This window comes from Numida meleagris, chromosome 5, assembly GCF_002078875.1.
Source record: "Numida meleagris isolate 19003 breed g44 Domestic line chromosome 5, NumMel1.0, whole genome shotgun sequence".
NCBI lineage: Eukaryota > Metazoa > Chordata > Aves > Galliformes > Numididae > Numida > Numida meleagris.
In genome coordinates this window covers 17,788,630-17,808,400 of record NC_034413.1, presented here as the reverse complement: position 1 = coordinate 17,808,400, position 19,771 = coordinate 17,788,630, and the positions used below count along the sequence as shown (strand labels likewise).

Below are 19,771 nucleotides of genomic sequence, written 5' to 3'. Positions count from 1 at the left end.
AAGGTCAAATCTTCTCCTGAAAATAAATTTTCTGAAGTTCTTTTGAAAAATATTTTCAAACTTTCTATTTGAAAGAATCTTTTCAGTGGTCACTCTTCAGTATTCTTTCATTGTGCCAAATCCCTACTGGAACTCTCACTTCTGTTTAGCTAAAAGCAATTTTTAATAAGCAAGAAAACTTGCAAAAATTTATTATCCAAAAATTGCCTAAATTGTATACAAGAAATAAAAACAATTTATCACTATGAAATAAAATAAAATGTTAAAGTCAAAACTTTTAACTTTTCTGATAAATTCTGCAGTCTGCAAAGGAGAATCTTAAAAGCAAATATTTTCCTTCTTGAAATTTTCCAAAGACAATATTATGACAAACATCTACTCCACAACCACCTATTTAGAAATAGTGGAAAAGATACAAGGATATTTCATTTTAAATTTAAGTACTCAGGGCACAACCATGCTGCGATTAATATGTGGAAATGAAGAGTGAACAATTTCTCTTCTTTGTACTATTTAATAGATTTTTCCTGCATCTCCTATTCTGATCCATGTTTTCAAGGTCAGCTTTCATTCATCCCACATTCATTCGTACGCGCTCATTTCCTCAGTGTATAAGGAAGTGAGCACAAGACAGTAAGAGATCTAAATAACCACGCTATAAACTACACCTTCCAGCAAGCTTATGCTGTCACTCTCACTCTACTGCAATAGTCTCTTAAGTAGGAAAAATATAGCAGACTGCTAACATAAACAAGAACAAATGCAAGTTAAATATCCTAAACAGGAAAGGCACGAAGTTACCAGCAGCTCCTCTGGGGATTCTTCACATTTGCTTGTACCCTAGTAGTTCTTTCACTGCAATTAAGTAAAACACTAATGCTTTGGAAAACATGTCAGGTATCTCAGCTTTTGCAGTTCATTGCATTTGATTCAATAAACCTGAAGTTTGCGTGAATGTTCTGCAAAGTCCTGTTCTAACTGCTGACAAGCCCTAGCAGATCCAAGGAACGCATTCTTTCCAGAAATTTGTGAGACACTGCATTAGGCACCAAAATAGCAGCAGCCTAGTTTTATACCACTTTTGTGTCTTCTTTCTGTTGGGTATTTTAAAGAGCAGTATTCCCAGAAGCCCCAGTGCTCTCTCAGCCACTTCTCCAAGCCTGCATTCAGAGGCTATAAGTGCATTGACATCCACTCCTTCCCAAGATCAGAGGGGACACACGTGGCTCCAGCCACGGCCCTGGGGGATGCTTTCCAACTCATCCATGGGCTTCAGCTCTGACACCACATTCAGTAGTTACCGACATTTCATCAGTGTCATTTGCTTGCCTTACCACCCCATTCTTGTGAAAGCTTACCTCCTGCACAAACACTGGATGGCTCAGCCGCTAGGATCTCAATGCAAGATTTCTTGAGAATCTGGAAGATTTAAGGCAAAGGCATTTTAGGTGATCGTTTTTAATCTATGCTTTATGAACACAGGAAAGGGCCCCCGTTTTTTAGGTTTCAGAATAGTCAGCTTACTGAATCAATGGTTCCTCTTAGGGCATAAAAGCCTCCCGTAACTGGAAAAACATGATCGATGCTGTCAGCTATTGTTGACAGCTGCAAAGAAAGACAATCATAAATCATGAGGAAAATAAAATTACAGTGAATACAACTGGGCCCCTTCATACTTGCTGAAAGACATCATACTGACATGAAATGATTTATGCCTCAAGTAATTAAATAAATGCCTTCAACTAATGCTGTTACTTCTCTACTAGTATAAAAACAAAACAAAATAAAAGCAAGCAAGCAAAATTACCTGAGTTTCATTGAAATCTTTCACTCCAACACAATAAACAATAGCTCCAAAGCTTCTGGCTCTGTTGGCCTAAACAAAAAAATTGCCATGAATTGCAAAACCATACAAGCAGTGGAGCCAACAGTAAACACCTACAGGTTTGACTTGAGCTAGTCTGGGTAAACGTGAAGGTGACTTACTTCTTGTTCTGCATAATAGAACTGAACGTCTTGCAATTCTCCATCCGTCAGAGCAATAATCACGCTAGCAGTCCGAACTCCTACATGGACAACAGTTAACAGATTGCATATGGGCAACACAAGATTTGACAGTGAAAATAAGTTTGAACTGGCACATGCCTTTTTTTGCTGACAAAAACACAAAACCACAAGGCCAGACTCTCAGTCTGATTTGTACACACTTTGTTGGAAATGCAGTGATTTACCCCAGCTGAAGGTCAGATGTATGACAGCATACAACAGGCAGAAAACTATGCAACTCCAACACACACAAGCAGCACTTGAAGAGGCAGCGCTGCTCCAGCAAGGCCCATGCACAAACTTCTTTGTCCTGTGCAGCATCTGGCCAAAGTTACATCTACACCTTTCATGTGAAGAAGTGGCAAAAGGGATTCCTAGAAACAGACAAGTTTTTCCTTCTGTTTTGACAGATACTTCTCTGCGTGGACATTGCCTGGAGATTGCCAGTTCAAGACCTCTGCAAGAGAAGCTCTCCTGACACTACCTTCACCTCCACCAGGTTTTCATGGAGAATCCCTTCTGAACACAGCATGGAAAGGTATTTCCACAAGGGCTTCAGTCCTATGCTTTTCATGCAACAATAATTGTCAGTGAAGTTCATAGGAATTTTGAGCCTGAAAAATGCAAGACCAGATCCACTGGAGCAAATTCACGTCTTGGGATAAGCAAGTTCACATCCCACACATAAGCTTATGTGAAAAGGTTGCATGGGTTTTGGATAGCTATATAAGTAACATGCTATTGAGTACAATACTATCTAGAAAAATGCAAAATGTTAGAAGAATCCTGATTAATACGCAAACTATGGTTCAACCAACTGTCCTGCTTCGATAGTCACACATGCTAATGTACACACACATTACTTTCAGAGAAGTATTTGTTATTTTTTCAAAGTAATCTGGTATGATTTTGAGTGTCTTACCCCGTACTGTCTGAAACTAAAGACTGATTACTTCTGACAGGTTTCTTATGCCATGCAGTCCTTCCCATGTCATGTCAACACAGATACAACACCTTAAAAAAAATGACCTGCAACTTAGGGGAAAATGCTTGAATTCCTGTATTACTCTTTTTTTTTTTTTTTCTGTTGAAGATGTTTGAAAAAGGACATAAATAAATTGAACTTCATTTTCTTCTCAATCATTGTTTCTTTTCCAATACGTTATTTTATAAATCCAGATGTCATCTACTGCTTTTTCCTTATTAATCAACTTAGCCTAAAACTAATTTATTACTCTCTATCTCTTAGGAAGAGGTAAAATAATTTCCGCTTGGACTCATCAAAACCCTCGATTTGCCAGATAGGAGCATCTGAGAAGCCACACAGCAGAGCTGCTGTGGAAGACTCCATACTCTCACCCCATTTTATTAAAATGCTCTGACTTTTTTCTGGGTCTCCCAAAGAGTCCATCAGCTCACAAACAAAAGCAACTAAACATCAGTGTACAAACGAGGCAGAAAGTGCTCAGTTTGACTAATTAGGCCTTCTCTTTGGCACAAATGAAAGCACAAATACATTTCCCTCTTGAAATTTAGCAAAAATGTACAGAACATTGAGAATCCGATCCTAAATGATTCACAATGATGATAAAATCTCCAGCTGATCACACTCGTACCTACACTAATGAGAAAGAGAAGCTGGGGGCACGAGGCAGGCAGGGCTGAGTGCATCATGACAGAGCAGGGCAGGAATATGTGCGTGTTCTTGTCCCTGGGTGCAGTACAGACCATTCTGGCTGCAACGCTCCAGTCTGTATTCTGCCCTGGGTCAGATCTGGGATCATACTGGTCTCCTCTGGTCTTAATAAACCATGAATCACACATCTGAAAGTAGAGCTGTAGTCAAAATGGAATGCAATGATTGTGTAACACCAATCCCTTCTCCGAAACTTCTTCCAATGAGTTTACTGCAGGTCACGTAAACTATCATCCCTATCTCTTCCATGCAGATCCATAACAAGAAATATACTATACCTACCTCCATAGGTTTCGTGGTAAATCTGCTCATTTGCCTAAAATGAAATGTGGAATGTAGTCAGCAACTACGTGCAGAAGCAGCAAGGAAAGCAAAATTCATATGTATAAATCAAAGAAGGAAGGTTCTGTGGTGTGTACCCTTTTAAATCCTTCATGCATGAACGTGTCTCCTCCAGGCACTTCATACTGAAGAATTTCAAGCCCTCGTCTTATGGCCTCCCTTCGGATTAAAAAAAAAAAAAAAAAAAGAAAAGAAATAAATAATTTTATTGCGAGTATTTTGGTTGTTGTTTCATCAAATAGCAAATAACAAATAAACTACACATCCTGTCAGTACATCGCACGAAGTACGTACATACCAGCTAATACTAGTAAAACTAAGATTTTTTTCAAAAAGCTGTTTTGACATCTGCCAAACGCCCATGGGAGCACAAATCCAGGCACATGTCACCATGTTAGGGTTAATCCATTTTTAAGGGTGCAGTGCTGTCCCTGGTACACTGCCTGCCAGGGCAAGACAGAATTAAAGTAACTTCCAGATACTGAACACTGACAAACTGCAGATGGAATAAGAATTTAAAAGCTTATGACCATGTCATGAAAATGGGATGGATAAAAGCTCATTATTCAATCAATCATCAGGACAGCAGGGATTAAGACTTTTCCATTATAAAGATAGAGACCAGAAGATATGAAAATAGGATGGGAACGAGGAGAATTTCCTGTCCTAGACCAGTGGACCATCAACCTTTCTCAGGCACAGATTGTTTCCTGATGTAACTTGGACACCATGACTCCTGTTGCACAGCTTCTTGCTCCACTAAAAAAAACCTGGAGAACAAGAGCATCACTCAGGAAAATTAATATTAACTGTCCTGATTTTTAAAAGATCCTCAGGCACAGTTATAGGGGAAACAGGATGAAGGGATGAAGGTAAAGTAAGGAGCAAGAATGAGGGACTTCCTTAGGGCAAGAAGCACAATTCTACTCTTTTCAAGTATAAAATGAGCTGAAAAAGCACAGATGGAGATCCAACTGTGGACAAGAGTTTAGGACAGGAAATATTTTTACACCACATTCAGCATTCTACTACTGGGCTCATGTCTACTTCCCAACTTGAAAAGTGCAAATTTCCCTGGGGAAAGTAAAAAACCAAGTCCTCTGCCTTCTATATAGAAAACAGGCCTGAGGACCTGGCTGTGAAGGTGAAGGTGGCAACAAGAATTTTGCACTGGCAAAGACTCCTTTTAAAAACCTACTGCCCAGGTGTGCAGTGGCAAAGCACTTGTGGCACAGCTGCTGTACAAAGGCAGGGGTGCAACCATTAGGCACGTACTGCTCCAGCACCACCAGGTGTGATTGCTGCCGGTGTCAAGCTCAGAGTTTTGAGCTATTCCAGTAAACACTGCAGGACTTTCACACAGTCTTCTGCTCCTTAGCTCAGGGTCTGAGAGCTCTTACACAAAAACTGCCTTATTTGGGTAGTAGGGACATTTAGGGCAATGCACACAAACCCTGGACTCCAAGCAACGTTCCTCCCTGAAACGTTTTTAAGAATAGGAACCGCAGTGCTGCATTTTTCTTATTAGGCTGAAAACGTTAACAGGAGAACAGAAGACCTTCTAGATCTCCTGCCACCTGCAAACAGAGAAAGTATTTCAGAGGGTGCCACACCGAGGACTGAGACAGAGCTCTGGATCCTGGTTTTGGGGCACAGTCACTGCTTAAGAGGAGGGACGGGAGGTGCTTTTAGTTGAAAGCTGGGAAGTACTTGCCTGTTTTCTGTTAATTTCATGATTGTAGTGCCTCGTGAAGAAAAAACAATGAAAGACATGCGCAGCATTGGACTGAAACAGAAGAACAAGTCAGATTTATATCTCATATGTATTGCTTCATCAGATTAAGCAGTGAATGGGAAATAACACACACAAATGTGTGTGTATGCATATGTATATATAACAAAATTAAAATACCATCTAAGAAGAATTTACCTTATGAACTTCTCAGCTAGGCTTTCCACAAAAGAATAAATCTCTGTCCAATGATTTCTGACACTTCCAGACCTGTGTACAAAACAGAATGGATTATGTTCATCTCATTTTACAGTGAAATTCCTTGTATCAATTTTAAGAGTGGGACACTGCAGAGGTAGCGAGGGACAACCTGGACAGAGGTGCATGGAGACGAGGCAGCTGGTGCTGCTGGGGCTTCTACAGCAGTTGTGCTAGAAGCCATAACCAAACAGTTACAACGAAACCCATGGACCCCAACACAAATAGAAATAGTTTCAAGACAAGCTCACTAAATGTTCTTCCATCTGCTTCTGTTTCTTTTATTACATATTTTCTTTTAGTTTAATTCATTTTATTTGATGTTGCTAAATCATCTGCTAATAGATTGTTTACTTTCCTAGAGCATAGCTCTGCTGTTGTAGCCACAAGGAAAGTTTGTACTGACCATCCACCCTCCCAAAACACGTGAGAGAACGTTTCCATGAATTACTGTTTGTTTCAAAAGAGAAGGAATTTGAAGTAATTCAGAGGGGAAAGGCAACACTAATAGCTAACACACTGGACTAGCATTTTAGAGAGCCAATCCCTGGCTCTGTTACAGACTTCCCATGAAAAGCTGGGCAATTAGTTATATTACATGTTTGTGCTTCCATTCTCAATCTATAAAACTGCATTATTCAGTCCCTGGCTTTTCTCAGTTTAGTCTTAGGTTCTCGGGAACCACAACAATGCGGTGGGACTCAGACCTCAAACAGAGCCCAGCATGCAGCAAATCTACAGTAAACGATAGCTGATTTGCTGCATGTGAATCTAGGCCACACACTTTCAAGTCATTTAAAAGGCTACAAAACATGAGAAGTCAATGGTTTAAAAAGCCCTGCTCAAGCCAGGGACTGATCTGTAGTCTCCCATTTATATAGGTACTTCACAATGGATAAGCCATGTTCCCATTCTGTTGAAAAGTGCCAGGAAAGAAGACTGCACTACTAGCAAACAAGATGTTTTCTCAACATAAAAAATAATCCATGCCTATGTGAGGCATGTGCTTAAACAACTGCTTTTTCAAAAGGGAACCAAAGCAGTCCAGCACCTACAATTATCCAAGGCTCTTCTGTGAGTCCCAGACTAAATCTCTAAGTTGGCTGAATTTAAACAGATTTTCCTTGTATCTATGCAAGATTCAAAGCAGCAAGATCTATACATTTACAGATCTCAATGTGTATTATTATCATTATTTTAAATCCTGGCCTCACCCCCTAAGTTGACCCTTTCCAGTTTCATTCTGAGCCTGGCCTCCCATTTAAGCCCCACTCTTACAAATTTCAGTGGGGTCACTTCTTTACACAGAGTAGCCAGTCTCCTACTCCGAAAACATAGTCGATTTTGAGGTATCAGCTTTCTACTGCCAGTTGCAACGGCAATGATTCAATCGAAAAAAATAAAGTAGCATTGTATTTTCTTCATAATGGCATCAAAGTGTCACTTCCAGTACCTTCTTAGGACTTTCTGAAGTGTCTTTTTTTTTTCCTTCCCCTTTCAAATATCTAATCCTCAGGCAAAGAACAGTTGTGTAAAACAACAACGTAGACATCGAATATTTAGGAATATCATATAGTCCTGATGGTGGGAAAACATGAAGACTTAAAGCGCAAATGCACAGATAACCAAAATACTATGCATTTCCATGCATAATGAAATACCTGTTCTTGGAAAGGGGGCAACCAGTGGCACTAAGAGTAACCAAAAGTGACCGTAATAATTCTCCAGGTGCCTAACTCTCAAAAGATAGTGATGCCTCTATCATGGGCTAGTCCTCATTGGAAGCATACCATTACAGAGCTACAACAACACTATGTTTGCTACGCTACATACTGAGCTCCCCACAACCATCAAATAGTATTCCCAACACTGACAGAAGCAGAAGCAACCCAACACTACTGAAAACACAAAGTGATTTCGCTGCCTCTTGGATTTTAGCTTTAAAACCACAAAATTGTGACGGTAGCATAAATTAACATGCTGTGCTGCACAACTGGATAGGACTAGGAGGTTTTTGCTGTGGTTCTCCATGGAAAGTGAGAAGTTGTGAAACAATTCAAGCAAACTCTTATCTCATTTTTTTTTTTTTTTTACCATATCTAATGCTTAAAAGCATTCATTTTCAACTCCCCAGTTCATAGAATCATAGAATCATTAAGGTTGGAAAAGATCACTAAGATCTTCCAGTTCAACCATCAAACCACCCCTACCATGCTCACTAACCATGTTCCTCAGTGCCACAACTCCACGTTTCTTGAACATCTCCAGGGACGGTGACTCCACCAGCTCCCTGGGCAGACTGTGCCAGTACCTCACCAAGTTCCTGAGGCTGGAGAAAGTATAAAGTCTTCCAGTGATGTTCTACACCGCAGATTATTCCTAGACACCCTCACAGCCTCACTACTTTTACTGTAGTTTCAAGTGTTTTTGTTGTTTCCCTAAGAAACCTATAACTGAGGGAAAAAAAAAAAAGAAACTCCTGTTAATCAGCATACTGATGCTACTAAGAGCCTGAAACAAAAGTGACACTGTCTCAAAATATCACCAGTAAAAAAACACAAACAGATTCATTGCCTGGCCTGATGGCCACCAAGTGATACACTTGGTGTATAAGATTTCAGAGGAACTATGAAGACTTCTGAATAACGAGAAGAGAATAAGCAAAGCATGGACCAGCACTGTGCAGAAAGGACATGGGGTGGTGATACAGCCAAGAGCCCCACACAGCCTGCTGCTCTGCAGAGCACTGAGCCAAAGACCTCCACGGGCACTGGCCCACAGCTTACAGGAGGCTTGTGGGCCCTCCAGAACCAGGCAGGAAGGTGAAGCCTCAAGCCTCTGATTCTGGTGGCAGATGCAAACACAGAGCAACAAACACAGCTGCAGTGCATAAAATGTGTCAGGGGCTGCTCCTGCTGGTGGCTCGCTGGGCAGAGCCTGGAGCAAGGCCAGCAAAACAGCAGAATTTCCCCAGGTTCACACCTACGAAACTGGCCCAAACAAAGCAGAAAATCCACAGGAATCATTTCTGGGAGAGCGCTCCCCAAGCTCAGTTCCCATTACACACGAGACAAAGAGAGGAGTCAGCAAACCACAACATAGGAAAGAATGCGCTCTCTGCCTCACGGCCCTGAGGAGCAGCTGCTGCTCCCGCTGCCGTTTTCCTAAATTTCACATTGCTACTGCTGGATGGGAGGGGAAAAGGAGGCCAGCAAGTATTTCTGGGGGTGGAAGGAAGTGATGTGATTGCAGGGCTCCATTCAGCTCCTGCTTGTTTTGGAGTGACTCCTCGCAGCCTAGCAGAGCTCTGTGTCTGTGTGAAGAACACAGTGAGCGTGTCAGAGTCAGGCCTTCCCCTCACTGCTGGCTGAGGTGGCACAGCGCCAGCCGGCCGCAGTCCCAGGCTTCTGCCCTAGCAGGCTCCGAGGCCTGATTAACTGGTGGCAGATATTTCAGAGATCCTGGAGCGAGAAACAAGCCCATTATTAATGATTCTGGGTTTAGTTTGAACGTGGTGTCAAGGGAACACAACAGCAATCAAATTTGCTTGTCCCTAAGTATCCCCTTGAGCTACTGGTAGCCCTGTGTACGGCCCACCACTCAGAAACAGGGCAGTTTGTTGTTATTTGGAGAGAGCTCTTTGTGGCTGCAACCACATCACAGACAGCAGGAGAATTCTTGCACATGGCTAATAATGGCTGTGCAAGAAAAGCAAACCTGGGGGCATCTAGTTTGTTGTGGCTTCAGACATGCACATGCATGTTCATCCATCCCTCGGCTCCCTTCTTGAGAGCCAGAAGAGCATTCAAAGTGACAAGGACCTTCCTCTCTCAAAGGGACCTTCAGTGAGTGACTCATCCAGGCTAGGAAGGACTAGTTTATATTATCTGCTCCAAAGGCAATTAGGAATGCTGGCAGAGACAGCCACTTCAAGACAGTCCTCACTGCAAAGTACTTACATCAGAAATGGACAAGACAAGCACTGGAGCAGAGAGAGGAAGGAGACAGAGAAGCGGCTGGGAAACAGATTTCTTAGTCCCCAGCCAGTACGCCAAGCACAAAACTTGAAGCATTTGAATCCAATAGGTTTTATGACAAAATCATTAAATTTATACATAGCTTTTCTTCTGTAAAATTACTGACAGAATCTACAGCAGCATTACTGATTTGCATAAACTATCCCTCATAACCCATTACTCCTACAGTAATCCACCTAATCCATGAGACCTGTCCCCCTGGTGCCACAGCTCTTGTGCCATCAGAAGAGCAAGCCCCAAAGCGCAGCTCACAGGCCAGGCCCAGGCTGCATCTGACCACATCACATCTCCCAGCAAAGCTCCAGCACTGCTCTCAGCAGCTCCAAGCCTGGAAGAACTGCTTTCAGCATCCCAGTCCTATTAACACAGCCTGGGGAATGAAGTAGAGCCCCCAGTCCCAATCAAGATACAGCACTTGTACCAAGATGCAAGCGATAACCAGGGTCATGGAGGCACAGCTCTGGTGTTGCAAGAAGTCACTCACTGTCTTTCTATTTGAGATTAAAAGGTTTGGTGCTAGGACATATCATAACAACTCAGAATGCATTGCACACCAGCATTCAGCCTGCAAGATTTATTACAAAAGTAATGAAATTCTCCATCAGTGACCACACACAAACTGAAACCCTAGGTCAGGGGGAATCTTATGGTTTATTTCCTTGGCTCAAGCCCCAGATAAATCAGGATTAGTTACATGCATAAATAGACTGCAAATGACAAGCTGCCATGGATTTTTCTTCCTGTTAACCGTACACATTTTATGTCAAATAACCACTACCCATTAGCTTTGTCTTGGGTTTTACAAAGAATTTTTTTCTTGGGGCAGGGGGAAGGGAACTAGGTTCCCTGAATTTTTCTTCCTTTCCAAAAGGCAAATCTGGCAGAATAATATCAGACAAAATGCAAACAAATAAAACCTGGTTCCAATAACATAGGTATGTCTGAAGCTGAATAAAAATTTCCTTTGGAACATTCCACACAATTACACCTGGTTGTAAGGAAATCCCAGCACTGACGGCAACATAACCACAACAAAGGAAAATGCAAAGGCAAAATACCAACAGATTATGTTTTGATAACTATAAAGAATACTGCTTGCAGGCAATTGGAGCCCACAAGAGGTACCATGCAGATGATGAGGTTATGTTATAAAGGGGAAAAGTCAGACAGAAAAGGAAAGAAGATAGACACTAGACACAACCATTTTTAAAATATATGTGTATAGCAATGAATGAAGTCTAAGGAATAAAGCTAACACTTTTTTTCAGTGCTCCCTCCCAGTCTCATTTACCTGCATCAGGTCCCACACCTTACGATACACTTACGTCTGGTTGCAATAGGCAGACGTCCTTGCTTACCAAAAGAGTTATGCTGCATTTTAAGCCAGAAGTGAGATACAAGGTTTTTCAGAAGCAGTGCAGCAAGGTTACAGAGCACACGTTTGCATGTTCATGCACCTGTCTCTGCCAGCAGGCCAGTTTCTGACCACAACATCATTAGCCACACACCTGCCTTCCCCACGCCCTGTAGAGCACCCAGGCACAGAATAGCATCAGTCTGAGCACCGCAGAAAGGAGTGGCAGCAGCTCCCAGCTCCAGCTCTGCCCCAGCACTGGCAGACTGGGACTGCAAGAGTGCAGGGGGGAAGGCAGAGGGCTGCAGGGAGAGCCTAAAGCCAGAACTACCTGCTCTCACCAGTGCTCATAATTCATTACTGTCATTAGTGTTAAATTCATTCAAAAATTTGGCAAGGAAACTGTGCTTTCTTGGGAGGATAGGAGGAGGGAAACAAAATGTGTTCACCAAACTCTTTTCTTTGTTTGCTTTCAATAAAGCATATTTAAAGAACAAATAAAAAGATTACCTGGAGATCATCAGTGCACTGTATTTGCCTTAAAATAACCAAAAACTCACTCCAGAACAGCAGCTACGGAAATGCCTTTTGTTCTGATGATGGCTTTCTGGCTTGCCTAAAATTTTAGGAAATATCAACCCGTTTCCCTCCTGACAACCCCCATGAAACAACTGCAGGAGTGTAGAGAGGATAATAAAAATTAAAAAAAAAACACCAAGAAACAAAACCCAAACAAATCACACAGAATGAGATGAGACAGGGCAGCTAGTTTCCCATCTAACTCACAGAGTTTGTGCTCTTCTGCACCATTTTCCCACCAGTGGGGCTCACTTCTCAAGAGCAGCTTAGCGAGGGTAAAGGGAGGCAGCTGCAAAACGGATTACAAGGGAGAAGTAGGCTCAAGTGGCCACAATGTGCTGATGTCTTTAGCAAAGCTGCTGCTGAGCACAGGAGGAGCAGCAAAACTGATGTGAAAAGCAATATTGTTGTGGACACAAGAGACAGGAGTGCCATGAATAGGGACTACCCACAAGTTCACGGCAAAGAGGAAAAGGATAGCGATAGCTAGGTCAGCTCCCAAAAACATTAGAATCCCTGCTCTGAAAGAAAGTCAGCCGAGGCCCAAAGACGTTTGCACTGCCATGGTCAATGCTGTGGAAAAAAAAAAAGGAAATATTTTCTCAAGGCAACACAGCTCAGTTTTCCTCAAAATCTAAACAGTTTTTCACAAACATCCCAGCAGAAAAAAAAAATGAGAAAATGCTTTTGAGAATCTCACATTCTCCCTTGCCCATCCCCCTTCTTTTTCCATCCTGTCCTCTGGTCAAAAACTAACCAAACAAATTTATTTGTATTTGATAAATAGAGAGTACAGAGAGCTCCGCTGCTCAGATCTGTCACGTCAGGCATTGCCAGGAGTGCGCATTTATGGGAGAGTTGGAAACCCTTTTAATATAGGACTTGGATTTGTTGCACTAATAAACAATCATAGTGATGTCACCAGGCACTGTTATAATCAGAAAACACTAGAGGTCAGTCATCCTTTTTGTGGTGCAAGTGCATTTCAGTATGATTACAAACAACAGCTGGATGTTACCAGCAAAGCAGGGATGAAAGGGAAGTGTGTTTACATACTCAAGCACGAGGATGTCGCTACAAGACCAGAATAGTCTAGCAGCCTGTCCTCAGCAGTTTGGGGTTGGACTGAAAATAAGTTCTTAGTGCACTTGGATAACCTAAGCAATTGGAGCGACCAAAGCAAGTGAAAAGTACTCAGGCTACCCATGTATTTATTTAACTTATTAGCTATGCTTGTTTAAAGATGAACACGAGCTCTTTGATATCACACGTGACTTGATCCTACCACATGCCATAGGAGAAATGAGTGCACCAATGGCATGATAGATTGCCATGCTTTCATACAAAAGGCGTGACTCACTGCAAACAGAAAAATTTCTGCTGCTTCAGTTGAATACTTCGAAGTCTTCCACTGCACCTCTAAATAAGCTCAAGCCTGCATAACTCGTGGGTTACAGCGTACAGACTTCTGGATTGCAGCCAGCAAATGTCTGGTTCTAGCAGCTTCAAGAGATTTGCTCATTTAAGCATTCGCAGAGACAAAGCTGACCTAATGCTCTGACATGGTCAGACAACGCTAAGGAGGATGGTAGCAGGTCTCCTCCCGCACAAGCTGCTTTTCCTTTTCACCATGGCAGTTTTTTGGACACCCAAGGCTTAGTTCCACTGCTCTGATCTTGCCTATCCCAGAGAGTTAATAAAAGGGCTGCAATCAACTTCAGGAAGGGAAAAACCTGTAAGAGCTCAGGGAGTTGTTTCTTCTCCTCTCTAATTGGCACCATATATATTATACCAATAACTTCACCAGTAGATGATCTTTTTCCTCTGAAGGTTATCGCCTGCAGGATTAGATCCTCACAGACTCTGCCTGGCAGAATGGAAAAGAAAATCATGACCCAATAAAGTCATTGCAGTAAAATGCAGTGCTTACATGCACGAGGAGAAAGGTTTGTTGCCTTCTCTCAGTTTGCCTCCTACAGATGTGAGCTCACATCTTTCTATGGGGGAGCAAAGCAAAGCAGATTTAAAGTAATTTTGGTTCACCCGAACTGACATCACAGACAGGATTTGTCATTCAGCTAAAGAGTGGTGTGCTACAGGGTCACAGGATTAAATCTAGGAGTCTTTAGAATCAATGCTTCAATCCCATTGTTATACTGCTAATTAAGACTGAATGCACCTAGCTCCACAATGGCAAGGCACTAATTAAGGGGCACAATGCTCAGGACACGTAGGGATACCCACTGGTGGACAATAATTGGTTTTCCTGGGGATTCTCCCATTAAAAATTAGAACCAGGATTCTTTGCCGACACACATCAGCGTGGATCCAACTTTCTGTCCACTGCATTTCCAGATTTGGCCAGCTGCTTACACTGGCTTCCTGCCTCCTCCCTACCAAGAATACCCCATCTCTTCTCAGCACTGATCAATTTCCAGTTCCTTTCTAAAGAACTGTCCCAAGGTCCAGGATCTGCCCACCCAGACCACCCTCCCTGACTCCAGAAATGTTCTTCACAGAATCACAGAATATCCCAAGTTGGAAGGGATCCATTAGGATCGAGCTGAACTCAAGTCCTTGTGTTGTGCCAGATGCCACAGTATACATCTGGGACTAAACACACCCCCAGCCAGCATGTACACTCCCTCTCAGCACCACATGCATTCTGTTAAAGTAGGAAAGCCACAAGGGACCTATGGCTCCGAAGATCTGGCACTCCAATGTTACCCATATGGATTGTAATGCAATCTCATTAAGGCCAGAAGCGGCTTTGCCACTGCCGTTGCCACTAGCTCATAGGAGTGAGAATGGTTTTTAAAACCAAGGGCCCAAAAAACTTTTACTGCAGCTTTTTGCCAGTGGGTTTCTCTTTCAACCTCTTGAAGGCTATAAAGACTCAATTCGCAACAGAAGCCAAAGAGAATTTTCCCACCGGAACGTAAACGTGTGACTTTTAATCCAACCACCATTGGGTCCAATCTGCAGTGGAGTAGAGTGTACAGCACCTGAGCCAACACGCAAGACCTGTAGTCTGCCAAAAGAAAATGGATGCTTTTGTGTCCACAGCATGGAGGAGGAGCTTGCTTACACAACCAGCTTTCTGCTGCTTGACACATCAGTAACTCTAAGCAAACCCCTCTGTCCTCCGCCTTGATTTCCCCACATAGAAGAAGACCAGTAACAGCAACGACCTCTGATCTTCTGAAGAGAAGCAGCAAAGGAATGCAATGTGCTGATAACTGGGAGCACACAAGGATATCACACTGCAGAAGGTATCCCATGCCACCAAGAGAACCCATAAAACAAACAAACAATACACCAAAACCACCAAACAGCGTGCTAGTGCATCTTCCAGAAAGGCAGAATGCCTTTGGTAGTCTCCAGATCATTTAGCTCTGAAAACTGAATCCCGGCTAACAATGCCTTTTTCTTCTTGAAGGCGGGGACATACTGGCTCCTGAGTGACAGTGGCATTTGACCCACGCAGGCACTGCAGGAGGCCTGATGGGCCAAACAATTCTCCCAGCTGGGAACTGGCACAGCTCAGACCTAGCACCTGGTTTACAGGCAAGAGTCACAAAGAAAAGGCTTCAGGATTTCATACCACCACATCCCACCTATAGCCCAGGAAGTACTGGGTAGCACAACCATCATGCTCACTACATGCACGAGACCAACAATTTTGTCCCGGATTTTAACCCTTGGCTGTCAAGCCAAAGCAGTGCACTGAGCAAATCAGTTCACACTATTTGAGAACCACCTGTGGGTGCACCTATATCCACAGGCTTCACTCTACTTGTCACAACGTGTCCACGGATCTGAGCTTACCCAAACCCTCAGGCTGTATCTAAATTAGAACTGTGTGGTATTAAAGAAAAGTGTTTGCCAGCATATTTTAATACGTATAACAACTCAAACACAGGTTTAGACAGCTCCAAAGAAGTCAGTCAGAAGCAAGTTCCATAAAATCTTACAGTGATAACAGGAAGAAAAAAAAAAGGCAATCACTGCATACAAGCACTAACACCTCAGCTGTAGGCAGACCCGCACGGACAGCCCCGTTGTGGCCGAATCCCGCAGGTGCCATCCTCGCGTCTCACTGCAGCCTCAGCACCGGGCTCCGGGGATGCGGGGAGCACCGACCGCCGCCCGCTCAGCCCCCCGCTCACAGCCCTCGCCCCGCGCACCGCAACTGGAGGGTGCCCCGATCCCCCGGGTCTGCCCGTGCCTAACCCGGGTTAAGCGCGGGGCTCCCCTAAAGGCTTCGCCTGGGAAACGCGCACGTATGGGGGAACAAAAGCGAGGACCCTGCCCTGCACGCGGTGCTTGGCACTGGGGGAGACGGGAGGAAGGCACTGGGGGGGGGGGGGGGGGGGGGGAAGCAGCACGGAGGCAGCGAAGGGTGAATAACCGTTTTTAAACGTGACTGTCACTTACTTATCCAGAATGAAGTAGAGATCAAAGGCGCCGTGACAGGAGCGCTGCTCTTCGTGCTCTTCTTCCTCCTCGGGCCGAGCGCAGCAGCTCAGGCTCCCGCTCGCCAGCAAGAAGCAGCACAGAAGTGCCGATCTCTCCACGCCGCTCCTGCCACTCGCCATTTTTTCCTTTCCTTAATTCTTCCTCCTCCCCCCGTCTGTCTGTCTCTTCGGAAAAGCCGAGGGAGGGGAGATAAGATAAAAAAAAAAAAAAAGAAAAAAAAATCCCACACCACAAAACCACTAACTTCAGGGTCTCGGCTCAAGGCTACGGAGAGCCCGCGGGCACCGAGCTACGGCTCAGGGCCGGGGGCGGGCTGGGGGCTGAGCCCGGCCGCAGGGTCCCCGGAGCCCCGTCCCCGCGCCCCGCCACCCGCCCCGAGCTCGGCTGCGGCCCCGGTCCCGCACGGAGCGGAGAGGCTCCCTCCGCAAGGCCAGAGGCAGGAAGGGGCAGAGGGAGGGGAGCGGCGGGGGGAGACAGGATCTTATGGGGGAAAGCTGAACCGGGACTTTCCTGTTCCGGGATGCCGAGCGGGGAAAGGCTGCGGCGAGCGGGGCGCCGAAGGGAGGGAGGGAGGGAGCCAGCCCCAGCCCCAGCCTCAGCCTCAGCCCCAGCCCCGCCACTCCACCGCCGCCCCCGCGGGCACGGGGCGGGGGTCTGCTCCCGGGCTGCCCCAGGGACGAGCGGCAGCGGGGCTGCGCAGGCGGAGCAGGGCGTAATAGGTGGCGGTGGGAATGATGGGCATCCTTGCAAAAAGCTGTGAGAAACCGAGGAGGAGGAGGAGAAGGACGCGGATGGGGCACATGTGCAAAATTGAGTTGCGGAATGCAATTGTGGCGGCGATTGCCAGGGGTTAGGGGTAAGGACAGGTTTTCACGACTCTCTTGTGTCACAGAACATTGCTTCGGTTCTGTGGTGAAAAATTTGGCTTGCTCGCAACTATGTCCTGCAGGCAATGAGCAGTGATGAAATGAAAATCTCTTAATGGAGCTTCTTACGGCGGCATAACCCCACCCCGCCCGGTTACAAAGCGCTGCCCCCAAGAGCTGCCCCGACCCATCTGGATGCTGGCTCCAAACTTTGCATAACCGCTGCCTTCCAGCCGCTCCTCCCTCCCCCACCGCCTCTGCAGCTCTAATTAATGGAAAGAGCCACGGGGAGGGATGCGCGCAGAGTCACTTTGCATGATGGACCCGGGACCATGACATTTCTCCCTATTTCTCTGAACACGATTCAAGGTCGAGGGAATCCATCCCCCGTGGGGTACTGGCACGCTGCCCCGCCTGTCCTGCCCCAGAACACCCATCGCTTCGCTGGGGGACGAGGTGGGGGGGAGGCTCCGACCGCGCCTCGCACCCCAGGGCTGTTTTTAGGGCAAAAAGTGCCCCCTGGTCCCCGCGGGCAGCCGGCACCCGAGGGGAAGCGCAGCCCGGGGCGCTGCGGGGACGCGCTGGGATAGCACAAAGCGGCCCCGCCCCGGGCCGTGCCCCCTCTCCTGAACGGACACGCGTGGACGCGGAGCCCTCTCCCCACCGCAGCTCCTCTCGCAGCACCCGCGTGCTTTGTGCGTTGTGAGCCGTTTCCCACAGGTCCGAAAAAAAGATCTCTCAGCGGGGAGAGAGAGCATCTCGCTTTCGGTTCCCCGTTCCTGCGCTGTGCAGACACATCCGACCGCGGCGGCGGTCGGGGACTTAGCAGAGGAGGGGTCCGCAAGGTTTCAGCAGCTCGTCCTGTTGGGACTACACACAGCTTCCAGATGGACGCATGGCTAGAGCTTACCGCTTTAAAACTTTTGTGCGCTGGCCAGCTCAGCTCCAGCGATTACTTAAATCACGGAGAAATACAAGAAACCCACATCCTCCCTGGTGACATTCACAAAAAATGAGCAAGCGGCCTCCGGGCAGCAGGATTCCGGCCCCCCCCCCCTCCGCCACACTCCGGCTGTGCCGCAGCCCGATCCCGGGGCACCTCCTGCCCAGCGGCGCTCCCCACATCCCCTTACAGGGCATCGGGCTTCCAGATCCCCTTTCAGATTCGGGTTGTTTCATAAAACAACATGGCAGGCTTCGAAGTAGGACAATAAGAGCTTGCAAAGGAAAATACGACCGTGGCTATTTTCCGATAATGCACATCGCCCCTCATTTCGGGCCGCCACCGCCCCGTCCCACTGCAGGGTTCGACCACGGATCATAGAATCACAGAATATCCTGAGTTGGAAGGGACCCGCGAGGATCATCGAGTCCAATTCCCGGCTGCACACCGGACCACACAAAAATCAGAGCATGTGACTGAGAGCGTTGTGCAGTCGTTCCCTGAACTCTGGCGCTTGAGGCCGTGACCGCTGCCCTGGGCAGCCTGTTCCATGCCCACCGCCCTCTGGTGAAGAACCTTCTCCCAACACCCTCCCGACGCTCCCCGAGGAGGATCCGCGCCCGCAGAGCATCGCTCCGCGCTCCACAGGGCGCAGAGCTCCGCTTAACCCCTTCCTGAGCCCCCGGTAGCTGTAGGCTCATAAAGGCTGCAAAAACAGGAGCGCCGGAGAAAGGGGCCGGGTGGGAATGGCTCAGCTCGGTTCTCTGCCGGCTGACCCCAGCCAGAAGTTGTTATTTTGGGGTCGGTGGGGGTCGCGCCCGCCCCGCTCGGGGCAGCCCAGGGAGCGCGGTCCTGCTCCAGTCCCCGCGCTGCGAGTAGAGTGTGACTCAGTATCGGTGTGAGATTACTTGTTAATTGTAGCGCAAATCCGTTCTTTCAAAAGCATTACGGGGCTGACGTTTCTTTTCTCGATACAGGCCAGTATTCAGATTACGTGGACACTAATCAAATAAGCCGGGTTATTGCCTTTGTCAACATGTTCATAAGGATTTTCTGCCAGGCGTTAAAGGCATTTATATGGAACGACATCTTTCAAAAGCAATGTTGCTGTCCGGATTTGGAGAATATTTGCTTCTGACAAGACGCGTGATGGCTGTATTTGCCATACCAGCTGTGCCATCAGCCGCTTCAAACCTCAAATTCCTTATTTTGCATTCCCTCATTTTGCATCCCGCCAGTGCTCTCTGTGAAGCACCAATTTTCGAGTTTAAACCGTTCGCACCGGTACGTGCGGCGCCCCAAAAAGCCCCGCAATCAGAGGCGGTGTCGGGTGTTGCGAAGGAGCACCGGGAGGATGCATTCGGAGGCTTTGCCCATTTTTTATCCCTAACTTTAAAAGAAAGTCCTCAGCGCGCTGTTACACGGGGGAACCCCTCCCA

General features: G+C 46.1%; 1 protein-coding gene across 3 annotated transcripts in view; it reads right to left on the bottom strand.

Moving 5' to 3' along the window:
- Positions 1 to 16,757, bottom strand: part of ANTXRL (anthrax toxin receptor like) — a 51,895-nt gene extending 35,138 nt beyond the window's left edge. For 2 of the 3 annotated variants that reach the window (XM_021398942.1, XM_021398943.1), the window contains exons 1-9: positions 16,482 to 16,757; positions 6,015 to 6,086; positions 5,799 to 5,870; positions 4,162 to 4,243; positions 4,025 to 4,058; positions 1,987 to 2,066; positions 1,808 to 1,876; positions 1,525 to 1,605; positions 1,359 to 1,419 (exon numbers count right to left, since the gene is read on the bottom strand). In XM_021398942.1, coding sequence (XP_021254617.1) covers positions 1,359 to 1,419; positions 1,525 to 1,605; positions 1,808 to 1,876; positions 1,987 to 2,066; positions 4,025 to 4,058; positions 4,162 to 4,243; positions 5,799 to 5,870; positions 6,015 to 6,086; positions 16,482 to 16,642 — 712 coding nt within the window. In that variant the 5' untranslated portion in view covers positions 16,643 to 16,757. Of the gene's footprint in view, positions 1 to 1,358; positions 1,420 to 1,524; positions 1,606 to 1,807; positions 1,877 to 1,986; positions 2,067 to 4,024; positions 4,059 to 4,161; positions 4,244 to 5,798; positions 5,871 to 6,014; positions 6,087 to 11,469; positions 11,551 to 16,481 lie in introns of those variants that run through there. The other variant, XM_021398944.1, reaches the window with a different exon arrangement.